This window comes from Ictidomys tridecemlineatus, chromosome 10 (genome assembly GCF_052094955.1).
Source record: "Ictidomys tridecemlineatus isolate mIctTri1 chromosome 10, mIctTri1.hap1, whole genome shotgun sequence".
NCBI classification, from domain to species: domain Eukaryota; kingdom Metazoa; phylum Chordata; class Mammalia; order Rodentia; family Sciuridae; genus Ictidomys; species Ictidomys tridecemlineatus.
This window is the reverse complement of record NC_135486.1, coordinates 35,537,645-35,553,869: the sequence shown is the minus strand read 5'-3', so window position 1 is coordinate 35,553,869 and position 16,225 is coordinate 35,537,645. Positions and strand designations below refer to the sequence as shown.

General features: G+C 39.0%; 1 protein-coding gene across 1 annotated transcript in view; it reads right to left on the bottom strand.

Annotated features, from left to right (window-relative positions):
• The window catches only part of Cr2 (complement C3d receptor 2), a 36,806-nt gene extending 21,810 nt beyond the window's left edge, over positions 1-14,996 (bottom strand). The window contains exons 1-8 of the mRNA XM_040278218.2: positions 14,808-14,996; positions 7,523-7,702; positions 5,791-5,890; positions 5,292-5,377; positions 4,333-4,731; positions 1,700-1,876; positions 1,517-1,619; positions 785-870 (exon numbers count right to left, since the gene is read on the bottom strand). Coding sequence (XP_040134152.2) covers positions 785-870; positions 1,517-1,619; positions 1,700-1,876; positions 4,333-4,731; positions 5,292-5,377; positions 5,791-5,890; positions 7,523-7,702; positions 14,808-14,865 — 1,189 coding nt within the window. The 5' untranslated portion in view covers positions 14,866-14,996. The remainder of the gene's footprint in view (positions 1-784; positions 871-1,516; positions 1,620-1,699; positions 1,877-4,332; positions 4,732-5,291; positions 5,378-5,790; positions 5,891-7,522; positions 7,703-14,807) is intronic.
• Positions 14,997-16,225: the final 1,229 nt, after the last annotated feature.

The window sequence follows — 16,225 nt, the reverse complement described above, 5'->3', positions numbered from 1 at the left end:
CTGTATGACCTTAGGCAAGTTGTATCTTCTCTCAGCCTCAGTTTCTTTATCAATAGTATAATTCAAGTTACTTCATGGAGTGTGATGAGAATTCAGTGAGACAAAAATATGGGAAAGGGGCAAGTTCAGTACCTAGAACAGAATAATCACCCAGTGCCTATTTCAAATGCACCGCATACCTGGGCATGATCACGTTTGGTCCTACCTCTACAGATACTACAACTTGACCACAGGTCAGCTGCCATTCCTCAAAGCTAGATTCCTTTGAGAAAGTCACAGGAAGTGAACAGAATCTTTGAATAATCACTTCATATCCTTTATTTGGGGGTCCTCATGGGCATGAATGGTATTAGTTGTTAATATGCACACCTCTCCTGGGTAAGCCTCAGAACAAAGAGAAAACTACCAAACCCCACCCTTTTTAGTTAATTTCCCTGGCTCCAAGAGGAGCCCTTCAGTAGAGGAACTTGCACAGGAAGCCACAGTTTAACTGTTTTAGCACATCCTTCTATGCTTGGTTTTGGTCCAGGTAACTAGAATCCACAGTACAACATGCAGTCAACTGAGTAAATTTAACCCTTCTGGTTCTACATGCTAAAACAGAGAGAAAAGTGGGCATCTACATATCTATCTACATATGCCTGTATGGATATAGATACATAAATACAGATGTCTTCATTCAAAGCACACACATGGATAAGATGTTATAGTTGGCAAACGTATGTAAACACAAACAACATCAAGAGGCAAGATCCATATTTGATGATTCTTGTTTTCTACTCACGTTCACAGACAGGAAACTTATTACTCCAGATCACTGTCATTCCTTCTTGGACACACTGACTAGAAGATTTGCCATTTAATCGAAACCTTAAACAATAAGGGATAGCAAATCACCACTAAAAGAAACCAATTCTCTGTTGCATGGAATTAATCACTTCTTTCAAGTATGGATAGAATCTATATTTTAAAGCATTTCTGGTAAGGAAAAAGTCCAAGGTAAGTCCACTCAGTCACACGATAGATCCAGACTAGGTAACAACAGAGAGAAAACAAAGCCTAAGCATCATATTCCTTTCCTGAATTCTCTCCCTCTCCTCTTTGGCATCCAAAGGTCAAGAGTTTCTTGACCATCGTGAAGATCAAGGCCTCAGATCCTAAAGAAGAAAATATCAAAGACCTTGTTACGCAGGTTCACCCTGAGGAGTCTCTTTGACTGAACCCAGATCGTGTATTCATTCTCCATAACGAGACCCTTCACTTGTGAACCAAAACTCTTCTTTTTCAAATAATGACTGGATAACTTCCAGCCTTGACTGACCATACCCAATTCATACACTTGGAGAAAATGAAAAGCGTTTGGTTTACTCTCAGAGTTCTTAGTCGTAAAGTGTAAAGAAAAAGAGAGGGAAAAGAATCAAAGTGAGAAAAAAAAATGAACCATTTTTAGAGCTCACATGTTGCACTTCTCAGCTCTGGATAGGTGTCAGTTCAGGCCCTGTCACCTCGCACTCACCCTGCATCACAAACAAAGGAAACCTCTGCCCCAAGCTGGAGGTTAGGAGGAGGAACCACGCGGCCATTGAGAAGTTGGTTTGGAATGGCATCACATGATTTCACTAGGGAAAAAGAGACACGGCTGGTACGTGCAGTCAGGAAACGGCTCAGTTTCCTTTAGCTGCAGCAGAGCTTTAGGCACCTTCACATGTGGGGGCTGCATGGCTCCAGGTTCCCAAGGATGTACACTGCACAAGGTTAGATCCAATGAGAGTGTAGCCAGGGTCACAGCTGTAGGACACTTCCTGTCCAATTGTAAAGAGCTCCTTATCCCTTTTGTTATAATTACCATGGTGGACATGTGGAGGTGGTAGACACCCTGAGAAAAGAACAAGACCAGACGGTCTTTTATTTCTGAAATAAGAACCTTCTTCTTTACAACTTATAGCAAGACTGTGGATGGTAGGAGTGGGATGGAGATTCTCTATCAACTCTCCTGGGAAGGCAGACACCCACTTTGAGAGAGGAGGAGAGGGCTGACTCTACTGCTCTTTTTGGACATGAAGACCTAGGCAGCCACCTGTTTTTTCTATCTTGATCCTTGGCAGGAAACATCACACTCACTCATTGTTTTTCATTTCATTCTACTACAGCATCCAAGATACTCTTTCTCTAATAGTGGAACCAAGGGAACCATACTTCAGGAACACATTTTTCAATACCAAATCTGTCTCTTTTCTGCTCCCAAAACAAGACTGATGAGCTTTCTGAACTTTGTGAGAGGAATTCCCAATGCTGCCATGTTTTTAGAAAGTTAGATCTTTTGCAATAAGAGTAGGGGAGAAGGGAAGAATGGGAGAACAGACTCAATCAGACCATTAGCCTTCTTTCATAAAGGTTACATTTTTCAATATGAAAATGTATAATGTCCATGATATTTTGAATCAAATTCTGATCTCACCTAATTTCCCCAATTGACATGGCCAATAGGATTGAGAGCTCATTTTATCCTCATTTAAAGAAATATAAATATATATAGATAGATAGGTAGAGAGAGAGATATAATCTCTATTGACTTTGTGACTCTCTCTCTATAATATATTTACATATATAATATATTTGGGGGGAGCGGGTACAGGGATTGAACTCAGGAGCACTCAAATTCCACCTCTGAGACACATTCCCAGCCTTATTTTATATTTTATTTAGAAATGGGGTCTCACTGAGTTACTTAGGGCCTTGCTACGTTGCTGAGGCTGGCTTTGAACTCGAAATCTTTCTGCCTCAGCCTCCCAAGCCGTTGGGATTATAGGTATGTACCACTGCACCCAGTTTATTTATTTTGTTATTATTTTATTTTTAATTGGAATAACATTGTACCAATATATGAGATACCATGTGATGTTCAGGTACATGAATATGTTGTGTAATATTCAAGTCATGGTAAATATAGCAATATTCTAAAATATTTTTCATTTTTTGTGGTGAATTTTTTCAAGATTGTTTCTTTTATCTTTTTTAAAAAATGTACTGTATATCATTATTACATAGAATCATCCTACTGTGCAACAGAACACTAGAATTTATTTCTCTTATCACTTAGTATTTATTGGTCAATGTCCCCTCAGCTTCCCCCGCCCCCCATTCATCCTAGGCTCTGGTAGCCACTATCCTATAATCAACTTTTATGAGATCAACTTTTTTAGATTCCATGCATGAATAAGATCATGTGGTATTTGCCTCTCTGTGCCTTGGATTATTTCACTTAACATAATGATCTCCAGTTCCATCCAGGTTTCCATAAATGATAGGTTTTCTTCTCATTTTATTCCTGAATAGCCTTCCATTGTGTTTGTGCACTACATTTTCTTTATGCATCTTCAGCTGATAGATACTTAGATTGTTTCCACTTCATGGTTATTATGAATAATGCTTCAGTAAATATGGAAGTGCAGGGTCTCTTCAACACACTGATTTCATTTCCTTTAAATATATACAGACCCAGGAGTGAGATTGCTGGCTTCATATAGTATTTCTATTTTTAATATTTTGAGGAAACTCCATTACTGTTTTCCATAATGACTGTACAAATTTTACATTTATATCACCCTATGTAAGCATTCCCTTTTATCTATATCTTCATCAGCACATGCTACATTTTTTCTTTTTGATAATGGCCATTCTAACTGGAATAAGATGATGTCATATTGCATTTTTTCTGATCATTAGTAATGTTAAGAATTTTTTCATATATTCGCTATTCATATTCATATGTCTTCTTTTCCCGAAATGACTATGTCTATGGTCCATTTTTAAATTTAATTATTTAAAAATTTTGCTTTTGAGTTGTTTGAGTTCCTTGTGTAGTCTGGTTATTAACCCCTTGCCAGATATGTAGTTTACAAATATTTTCTTCCATTCTGTATGTTGCCTCTTCACTTTGTTGGTCATTTTTTTGATGTACAGATTTTTAGTGTCAGGTGCTTTGGGGATCTTACTCAAAAAATCCTCACCAATTCCAATGTCTTGAAGCATTTCATTTATGTTTTCTTCCAGTAGTTTCATGTCTTGCATTTTAAGTCTTTAATTCATTCTGAGAGTTTTTTAAAAAAGTTTCTTATAATATTCCCTATATTAATGCAGATCTAGTAATTTCCCAGAATATAATAATAAAATTTTCTACCCCTTCAACATTTAGATATTACTTCCAAATTTTTTAAAAGAATCCCAGTAACATATGGTTTGCTTTTCCTACTCTTCCTGTACGTCCCATGTATCTATCCTGCCAAGGCACTAATTTTATTTCCAGATACCCAGAATTTCATCCCAACTTACCCCTCAAGCATGTTGGCAGTGGAGGATTCCACTTGCTGTTTGGTTGGCACCATACCATGTTGTTGCCTTTCATGGTAAAGCCAGGTTTACACTTAAACATCACTGTATCATTTAAGAAAAATGAACGTTTAAATCCGGATTCCACAATTCCATTTTCAATTTCTGGAAATGGGCATTTGACTTGAGGAATACATTGAGGGGGTGGGCTGCTCCAGACACCAACTTGATTGTCTTGACTGGTGCAATATATTGACTTCTCACCCACGAGGTCAAACAGCTTTTCCCCACGTGGTCCAACATTGCAATGATAAGTTACCACGATGCCATAGTAAAAGGTATCTTCACTGGTCCTATAGAAGTCCCCATTGGAGATGGTTGGGGGTGACTCACAAGGAATAGCTTTTAAGGAGGTAGGTCAGAAAAGAAAGAAGGCATTTAGATGTTATACTTCCTAAGAATTTTGTTTTCATTCTTATAAACCAAACTTCAACTCAGCCTACCATTTATCTCTGTTGTTGCAATTCTGTGTCCTGATCTTAAAGATGATTCTAAATAGGAAGTATCCAGGCAGGAAGATACACGGAACAGGTTGATGAAAACTCAAAAAGCTATGAGTTTGTCCCTAGTTTCTACTTCAGAGTACAGATAAACTGTTACAGAAGGCACTCAGGATGACCTACTCTTGCATGGAATAAAGTTGGTCAATGTATAATCTTATGATATATTTTATATCTAAGAAATCATTCACTATAAAATAACATTACCAAAAGATAGTAATCAAAGGAAAGTGTGTTGGGAGTAAGAACCACAGAGGAGGATAGATCACACTCTGTGCTCAGAACTACCTAAACCAAGCGTAACCCTCCTGAGTACTCATTTTGATGTGGAGCTGCACAGTTTCCCCCTAAAAGAGGATTGAGAAATTATATAGGATGCCATAAAGAGATTGTTGTACTCACATTCACAAAAAGGCATGTCCTGATCCCAGATTACAGTATTGTCCAAGACAATACATGTAGCAGATGAGCCACCAATGAGTCGATATCTAAAGACAAGAGATGAGTGATCATCTCCCAGCTACCATTATATTTTAGAAAACTAATTCTTCCTTTACTGAAAGAATGTAAAAAAAAAAAAAGAAAAAAAAGAATATCATGTATGGCAGGGAGTGGCAGTACACTAAGGATTTATAAAAAATTCAAGAATCTAAAACCAGATTCAATTGGACCTTCAAGTCTATAGCATTGGAGATTTAAGGTTAAAAGAAGTGTAGCCCCAATCTCTTTCTGTCTAGGGATCCTCTATTGGGTGATCCTGAAGACCTGTCTCTGGAGCAGGTCAAGATGACTCCTTTTTGCTTATGAACTTTAAAGGGGAGGTCACAATGACTCTGGTCTATTTTGGAAGACTGATGGATTCTGGTTGAACTACTAGTATCCATGTATCCTGCCAACTCACCCTTTATTACAAGAATATGTGATTGTTGACCCAAACTCGATACCCTCAGGGATAAGCACAGAGCCATGGAGGAGTTCTCTAGGACTCATACATGATTTACCTACAAGGGAAAACAAAATTTAAAAAAACAGGTCTTGGGGTTGGGATTCAGAAGACATGTTGCATTCTATATTAAATCCCAACCTGACTGAATCTGCTGATGAGCCTACTTATATTTATTTTAAAAAATTGACATTGACAAAGGGCTGGGGTTGTGGCTCAGCGGTAGAGCTCTCACCTAGCAGGTGCAAGGCACTGGGTTCAATCCTCAGCACCACATAAAAGTAAATAAATAAAATAAAGGTATTGTGTCCAACTACAACTTAAAAAAATAGACATTGGCAAAATGTGTTAATTCTCCAAGGATCAGTCCATTCTGGAGCACTATTTGTTTAACATAGATGATCTCTATTTATGAGCATGGATGCAAACTTTGTGGTCAATTATAACTTATAATCTTCAATTCCCCTTTCGAATGGCATCAAAATGCACCAGTTGATGGCATCATCTGCCTATTCTAGATTAAGAAACCCTCAGGGTCATCATTTCCTTTCTGTAATTCACCCTTTACTCCTTGATCTTCGTTCAATTAGTCAATAAATTTTGGCTTCTGGGTTGCAGAAATTTCTCTCCAAATCGACTATTTTGATCCTGTTGAAGTCTCTCATTGTATTATTGAGTTTCTAACTCTGGTCTCCCTTGGTCTCATATATCATCATATCACTGCATAATTCTCTAAAGTATAATTATGGCCAGGCCACCCCACACATTTAAAAACTTGCAATGGCTTAACATTTTATAGAAAAAAAATGCATGATCTTTCATAGTTAAACACCAATCTACTTAACCAACTACTATTCTTTACCGGGGACCCTATTCTCCACTCTCGCTGATTTTTTTTTTCCTTCTAAATCTATGTTCTTCCATATCTCTATGCTTCTGTGGTAACACAGTCAATCAGTGAGCTACATCCCTAGCCCTTTTTATTTTTTATTTGAGACAAGGTCTTGCTAAGTTGCTTAGGGCCTCAATAAGTTGCTGAGGTTGGCTTTGAACTTGAGATTCTCCTGCCTCAGTCTCCCAAGCCACTGAGATTACAGTCATGCACCACCACGCTCGACTATGCTTCTGCATATGATATAACATCCTTAGTCCAAAAGTCCTGGATTTCTCTATTTCCTGCAGATATCAGTTACTATTTATTTCTCTATAATATAGTACTTTACCTCTATAAATAAATGATACAGTACAACATATGTTTAAGAATCAGTCTTTACAACTAGTGTAGGAATTCCTTAAAGCAGAAACTACTGAATTAATTTTTTTGTCTCTTCCAAACCCCATTGTCTAGTGTAGTTCTTCATATCTATTAATTATTCAATTTCTCGAATTGAATGTGCTAAGAAGGGTGAAACTAACATTCCTTGCATAGTAACTTTTAACGTCACTCTAATACAGTATAGAGATCATAGAACCTAGTTATGGAGAAAATAGGATTAATAGGCTTCGCCTGCGGTGGTGACTTAACCCCCATAATCAATACCCCTAAGGAAAAAAGGAAACATGGAGATTCTAGGAGTACTCTTCACTGCATGACATACTAATTTACTGGTCTTTTATCTGGAAAATAACAGGCTATTCCATACAGAAGTGATGATAGACCCAAAGATTCCTCCATGACAGGATTACTCACGTTTACAGAACTGCTGAGCATCTGACCACTTGGAGGTGTCTAAGCAGGTGATAAAGAATGACTTCTTGGTATACCCAGGGAGACATCTGTATTCCCAAGATGTCCCAACAGCAAACTCAGACTGATCACTCTGAACATGAGGCTTAGCAAAATGATACCTTGGCAGGAACTTACACTGACCTAAAGACAGAGACCACAGGAATATCAAAACTAAGGGAGGCTGAACTTCTCTGCTTCTATCTTTTGCCCATTATCCTAACAACTTTGATCTCCATAAAGTAAGCTAAAACTGAACAAAGAACACATAGCATTGTACTAGGCATGAATATACGGAGAAATAAGCTCAGAGGTTCAAAGAAATTTTAGGATAGATTTCAGAGGAAGAACTAGAGAAAAGAATTTTTTTTCATAAAAGTCCAGACACACCCTGAGGCTGTTCCATCTTCTTACACCCTTATAAATAAAAAACAGTGGGTTTTGTTGTTGTTTGTTTATTTGTTTCATGGTGAGGTTAGAGCCTGGGGAAAACAGGATACAGATGTTTTGAGGGTTTTTTTGCATAGGGAGAGGTTGCTAATATTTTCCCAGCTTCATTGAGGTATAATTAATAGAAAAAAACCTGGACATAATTAATATATACCTTTTGATAAGTTTGGAATGCACACACACACACACACACACCCCAAAACAAACAAACAAAAAATCCAGCCCTAGTTTTTCTAAGTAAAAAATACTAAAATCTTATAAGTAAAAAAAATCTTACAAATAAAACATTGGGGAGTAGCATAGGAAACTAAAGAACATCAGAGATTTTGAAAAAGCACATGTATGATCCTTTAAAATTACTTTAAAGATTTAAATAGGGGCTGAGGCTGTGGCTCAGCAGTAGAGCGCTCACCTAGCACGTGTGAGGTGCTGGGTTGGATCCTCAGCACCACATAAAAATAAATAAATAAAATTAAGGCATTATTAATTATTTAGTCCAACTACAACTAAAAAAAAAGAAATAATTACTTAAATCATTAAACCTTTTGGGTCTAGAGAAAAAAATGTGTTTATTATTCTTTATTATTTTATCAATCTGGTAAGAGTAATATAACCCTACACAGTGCTTAATAAATACTTTTTGTTGGGTACTAAAGAAAAGGAAGTAGTTGGGGCTGGAGTTGTGGCTCAATGTAGAGCACTTGCCTAGCATGTGTGAGGCACTGGGTTTGATTCTCAGCACTACATATAAATAAATAAACAAAATAATGGTCTGTCAATATCTAACAGTGGTGGTGGTGGTGGTGGTGGTGTTGTTGATGATGAGATATGTGCTGTCATAGGAGATGAATAAAAAACCATAACAACCATACACTTGAGGATATCCTTACAAAAGTCTTTTTCCTACATATTCAGAAAGAGCTCAAGTTTTAACTCCCAAAATTCATATGCAGAGAACAAGAAGTTAATGCTTATTTCAGATCAGATGGTAATTCAGGCAAAAAGTATCCAGCTGTGAGGCCTGCCCAGAAAAGAAATGTATTTGAACATCAACTTTATAAATAGTTTTTCAAACAATTCTGAGACAGTACAGATGAAAGTCAAAAGATAAATATGGTTAACCCATAGGCATTCACAGAGCTCCCACAGTTGCAGACAGACCCACCCTTTCTGTGGCTCCATATTTTTATTAGAGGATCTAAGAATGGCCATCACTATTGGGACCCAGATATCAATGTAGGTCCCCTTCTATTTATTTTCTCAACTCCTTCAGTTTCTTCCATCAATATCTACAAATGCTCTCAGATGCATACTTTGCAAAACAGCAAGAATTATAGGGAAAATGAGGGTTTGATCTCATGAAGACACACTTCATGACTTGACACTATTCATACCTGTGATTCTAATCAAGAGGTTTAACCTCTAGTTACCAGATGTACATAAGGATAATACCAAATCATTTTTCACAAGCTGAAAAATCAATTTAAACCTACAAGATTTCATCAACAGCAATGATATAGACTAAGAGTGAACTTGAAATGTCAAAAACAAATGGTGCTCTATAAAGCATACTGTAGTATGACTTTCTACTAGGAAAGGAGACAAGAATCACACTTTCTGGATGAAGATTAATAGAAAAGTCTCATCCTTAATAAGGAGACTTGGAAACTCTCTCTGGGCACATTGATTCTCTTTAAGAATGAAATTGCCAAAATCCCAGGTCATAAGACAGGACTTCCAGAAATCAGTTTCTTTTCAATCAGGAAAGGAAAAGTTTCTCCATGAACCATTAAGTAATATGAATGTTCTTGAGGGTTGCTGTACCCTCTTCACAATAGGGAGTGAAGCTTAGAGTACATAGCGGCTGTACCTAAAAGAAGAAACAGTGACAAGACATTGACACACACACTATCCCCAAATCATGTTAAAAACTAGGCAAAGCACAATCACACACACAAAAATTTTTTGGATATTTTCTCTGATAAGCAGATACTGATCCATAGTGGGGCTGGTGGATCGGGAACAATGAAGCAGCTTGGGTTTGTGTAAAGGAGAGTCAGGGGAGGAGTGGGGTTGTGAGGATGGGAAGGACAGTAGAAAGAGATAGACATGATTATCCTATATACATGTATGATTACAGTAGTGGAGTGACTCTGAACCATGTACAGCCAGAGGAATGAGAAGTTGTGCTCCATTTATGTACTATACGTCAAATGCATTTTACTGTAAAATTAATTAATTTTTAAAAACTAGGCAAAGTGGTTTCTGGAGAAGAAGCATACATTTAACTTAGAAATCCATTTGGAAGAAATGAAGGAGATGTACGTAGGATAACAAAATTATCTGAAAGATTAGTCAGAAAGCAGGTAGGAAGGGAAACTATCATTGAGAATGAAAATGATGATCAAATACAGTAATACTGGGTTTTCCTGGCATTTGATGAGTATTTTTTGAATGACCGTTATGCATATTAACTAAGTTATGCTCCCAAGTGCAGGAAATTCATCAGTGAACTTGAGATGATGTTCCCACTCTCATAGAATTTATATTCCAATAGAAGGAAACAGATCATAAATAAATACCAGAAAATAAATAAGATGGTGCTGTGAAGAAATAGAGTAACATATTGAAATGTAATGCACCTGAGCAGAAAGGGTCAGGGTGGCAGATAACATCTGTTGCAAGTTGGTAAAGGGAGGACTGCAAAGAGGAGAGACTCTGAGTTGTGGCTGAAGGATCAGAAGCCAGCCAACCAAAGCACTGGGTAGAAACATTTCCATCAGAGGCCTAATATTAGGAATGATTTTGTATGCTACAGGACTCCACAGAAGGCAAATGTGGCTGGAATGTAGTATCAAAGCAGGGTAGTACAGGTAAGTTAGTGAGGTCAGCAGGAGTGATCTCATATGGCTTTTCGGGCCACAGGCAGATGTTTAAATGTTATCCTGAATAGAAGTCATTGACAAGTTCACGCAGAAGAGTTGCATGACCTCATTTACTCTTTTAAAAGAATATTCTGGCAATTGAGTGGAAAATTGGTTGGACTTTTAGAAGCAGGGCAAAAAATGAGGCTTGGTCTAAAGATAGAGAGAGTGAGAAGTGGATGGATTTGAAATATATTTTAGAAGTAGAATTATCGAGACTTGCTGTTGGATTAGATGTGGGACTAAGGAAATGGAGGATTCAGTAATGACTTCTAGGCTTTTGGCTTGAGCTACCTGATGGATGGAATTACCATGCACTTAGATAGGAAAGCCTAGAAAAGGAGCAGATCGTGTGTGTGAGTGTGGGTACACACAAATGTGCAAGCCCGCATGTGCATGAGCATGCTGTGGGGTGCATGTATGTGCAGAATCAGTTCCATTTCAGCTGTGGCATATTTAACACACCAGGCATCCAAATGAAGATACCAAGTAAGCAGTTGGATGTAGAAATTTGCAAGTGAAGTCAGGACTACAGGCAATAAATGTCAGTTATAAAGAATTTTAAGGCAATGAGTTTATATGAGATCTCTCAGGAAAAAGAGAAAAAGACAGAGGAGGCCCCAATACCCTCGAATATTTAGATATAGTGCCAAGGAGACTGAAAGTAAAACAGACAGCTATGTAAAAAAACAGTGCAGAATCTTGTTTTGGAAGATGAGAATAAAACTGTTTCAAGAAGGAGGAAGTAGTAAGTTTTTGCTGAAAGACTAAGAAAGGTAGCATAGAAAATGACCTTTGGTTTTGTCAGTATGAAGGTTAGTAGTGACCTTGCCAAAAGTAGCTTGAGGAGAGAGATGGGGTGGATGAAGGTGCTCAAGAGGAACGAGCAAGCAGCCAAGGAGAAATTTTCTGAGAAGGATGAGAAGAGGGACAGAGAATTGGAGTTCCACTGAGTGATGAAAAGCCCCTCCCACCCAGAAAGGAGGTCTCAAGAGTAGAACAAATGGAAGATGCAAGAGGGGACAGCTTGGGAAGGTAAGAGGGAATGGAATGTGACCGTGAACACAGGAAGAGAAGTCAACTTCTTCAGGGGAAAGAATATTTCCATTGTCATAGGTGTGTGAACCCCTAGTCATGTGCTGTGATAGAAATTATGTCAGATAATAGGAACAATAAAGAACGTGCTGTCGTGGAACTTGTTTCCAGTGAGGGAAGAAGCAATGAACAGATAAATAAACAAGAAACTTTCCAAAGGTGACTGGTGATCTGTAGAAAAGAAGACAGGGTTATGGATGAGAGTCAGACGACAGGGAGAGTGAACTGAGCCTTGACTGTGGAGAAGATCTGGCAAGGTAGGATGAGCGCTGCAGCAGAGAACACCTGTGCAAAGGCTTGACAAAGTGCCTGTGACCATGGGACAGGGAGGAAGAAGGCAGTGTGGCTGGAGCAGAGAAAGTGAGGAGGAAATGGAGAATTTCCAAGAGGAGCTGATGCCTTCTAGTCAAGGACAAGGGGCAGGGATTTTATTCTGGATGACAGGAAGCCTTAATCAGAGGAGGGCAGAATCATCCCCAATGGGGGTAGCTATGTACCTCAGCTGCTGGGGAAAAGAGGGACTCCCTATTTCACAACTTTGTTTTCTTAGCACTGAATGAGCTCAGATTGCCAGTGGGTGAAGGCCTGAGTGAAGTCTAAGAGTGCAGGAAATTTGATCCATAAGGATCAAAAGGAAAAGGTGAGAAGACATCTTAAGAGGGAAATTTGCTTTCTATTGACTTAAAGCAGTGTGCCATATAGACCTCTGCTTCAGAATCTTCCAAACTGCTTGTTAAGCCTCAGCTTTCTGGGTCATACATACTCTAAACCCATGAGGGAGAAGGGGGCCTGCAGAGTGGGAGGTGGCATCTACATATTAAAAAGGTACGTCAAGATTTTCTTTTTTAAATTGATTTTTATTGGTGCATTATAATTGTAAAGAGTTTCTTAAGTGAAGGAAACTGGCCAAGAGCCAAGAAATGATCTAAGGAGAATGCACAGTAGTAATAACAGTCAGAAGGGGGAGTGGCCAACCCATGAGCAGTGGGATGACAGGTAGACAAGAGGATGAGCAGCACATATGTGACAGGGAGCAAGGTGGTGACATCCAATCAGAAAGAGCTTGACTGGCTGAGTAGCTTTTTCCTCCACACGCAGTGGGAATCCATTTAGACTTTTGAGCAAGGGAGTGGAATAATGAAAACATTATATATATATTATATATAATATATTATATGTATTTATGAATATATATATATATATACACACATATATTTTTCAAAATTTGGTTTTCATGATTTAAAAGGTTAAAGAGGCAGGAGGCAAAGTAATCTATAAGAGAGGAAGGCATTGGACAGGCAATTAGATGCTTAGGATTAGACTATTGGAATGAGAATGATAGAAAGACAAATTATAGGTCTATGTGAGCTTTTAGAGTAAACAGAAAGGCAGATCTTGTTTTTTTTTTCCATGTGTGTGGAGTTAAGGGACCCAGACCATGATCCTTCTCTGGTACAGAATGTGTACCTGTAGGGAATAGTGAGTTAACTAGGCTGGTGAAGAATTTATTTTTCAACTGTTAAAATCTTCTCTGAAATTTTAGAAACTGTAATGAAATCTGGTAAGAAGTAAGGTTGGGTGCTGTACCATATGCAGGTGTCAGAGAAAGTTGTGGATGTGCATTTGTTCAAAGGATTTACTAGGTAGAAAAGGAAAGAGGGATAAAGGCAATGAAATATTCAAAGAAAATAATCTAAGGAATATTCAACTAAGGACCAGGAGACAGTTCAATGTTCAAAAAGCAAATAGATGTAATGGAACTAATAAATTCAATAGCTCAAATTCCTTAAACTGGGAGCAGCCATTTAAGCGCTGGCTCTGTGAAAACAGATCCAGGCAGCGCTTATTACTGACTTAGTAGTAACCACAGACATCAACCCTTCATTTGCTTATTTTCATCAGGAAACTCAGTGAGATGAAATGGTAGTCTAATGCTGACTTCATCTCATATAGAAACTGAGGATGGGGGGACACCAAATAACTTGCCAAAAGTCACCCAGTTATTGAAATCTTCATACAGTAAACGTTTTAAAAAACTAAGAATTCATTGTCCATGGGAGATAATTACAAAGACTCACAGTAGCCAAGAGACTCTAATCAAAACACATTATAATACTTTAAAATCAAGCCAGTCTGGGAGGAAAAAAAAAGTTATGATATTGAATGAGACTTTCTTAAAGCTTACACTCTTACAGAAGGTCAAAAACACTGAAGAAAACTAAAGTTTTAATTATTGAAATGACTCCAGATGTTTACCAATGTCATATCAAAGTTAGAAATATCTGAGAACCACAGTCGGGAGCAGAGGTGTTTCTTATTTAGGTCAAGGAACCCAAGGAACCGAGGTTCTGCTACTGCTCCTGGGTAGGAGCATAGTTGTGTGTACAGAAACACGTGTGCTCTGCCATCTGGCGCACAGCCTGGGTAGGTTTTAGGCGCTCGCAGACCTCCCGCAGGCGGAGAGCTAGAAGCACCTGCCTAGTCCCAGGGGCTGGGAGCCCCGGGGAGGAAAGATCTGTCTGCCACCAGCCACACCAGGTACATCCAATGGCGTCCCTGTGTGACTCAACCTCCAATTCTGGGTGTTCTGACTTCCCAGAAGAGGGACTGGGGACAATCAGGACCCCCGGAGATTGGGGAGAAGGTTCCCAAAGCCAGTGGGGCAGTCGTCTGTCACTGTCCCCGTCTTCCCGCTTTTGGCTCCATGCTTTGCATAGGGGCACTGAAGCCTTCCCGGTCCCAGACGCATCCCTACCCCCGTGCTCCCCCTCCCAGCTCACCGAGGACCCCTGGCGCGAAGAGAGCCAAGAAAACCCAGAGTGGGCCCGCGGCGCCCATGCCACGGCGGCAGCCCCAGCGACGGGATGCGTTCCGGGACCCGCGAGCCTCTGGCAGCTGCGGGAGGGCAGGGCTGGGCAGCAGACAGCTGTGAGCACAGGGAGGCGGGTCCTTAAATAGTGTCTGGCACCTCGTGCACGCTCACCTGCAGGTGGCCCGGGGGCGGAAGGCAGCGCCTGAGCGTGGGGTGAAAGAGGCGCGGAGGGGTGGCCCTGGCTGGAGGTGGGCGGGCGCGAGAGGGCTGAGCTCAGAATCTCCCCTCAGTGCAACTTTTTCTGAGGCTGTGCAACTCAGCACATTAATTTCTCTTTCTAGAACTGAAACATTTCGCAAAATAGTATTCACACTAAAATGTTCAAAGTTCGGATGTTATGCTGGTCTATCCTATTCTATTATTATTATTATTATTATTATTATTAAATTCTGGTTTGGACTCACTAAATTCATTTAAAATTACTGAATTCAACCCTCAGTTTGAAAACCAACCAACCAACCAACAGCAACAATAAACCAGTTTGAGTTTACTTAGGCAATTTAGGAATGGCTGCCAACTCTGCTATTAAGTTCTTTTTACTTTCAAGTTATTTCCAAAGAAAAGTTTCACAAATAGTTCAAAGAATTCTTATGTAGCATTTAGATCCTTTGTTAACGTTTTACTATATTTTGTTTACCATTCTCTCTGTAAAGATGTATAGACCGCATATGTATGATTATATACTTACATAGTTATTACTTTGGAATCTATTGAGTAAAATTTACAGTCATTTATATCCCTCCTCTAAATACATCAATGTGTATTACCTAAAACTAAGTACTCTCCCTCCATATCTATAGTAGTGATCAACAACAAGAAATTAACATTGACACAGTCTATTCTATAATCTACTGATTGCATTCAAATTCTGACAACCATCTCAATTATGTTTGTTATAGCAAAACATCAGTAAAACAAAAACTTTTTTTTTCCTGGTCCAGTATCATTCCAGGATCATAGCTTGCATATGATCATTGTGATTTTCTTCCACCTTTTTATCCTTAAGAGTCTTCAGTCTAACCAGGACCTGGGGTTGCATGCCTGTAAGTAATCCCAGTGACTCGGGAGACTGAGGCAGGAGAATGGAGAGTTTAAAACCAGCCTCACCAAAAGTGAGGTGCCAGGCAACTCAGTGAGACCCTGTCTTTAAATAAAATACAAAATAGGGCTGGGGATATGGCTCAGTGGTTGAGCCCCTGAGTTCAATCCCTGGTACTGCCCCCTAACTCTCAATAAAAAAGAGTCCTCAGTCTATTTCTCTTTCATGATCTTGACATCTTTGAAGAGTATATAGTATTTTTGTAGAATGGAATTTTAAATTAGATG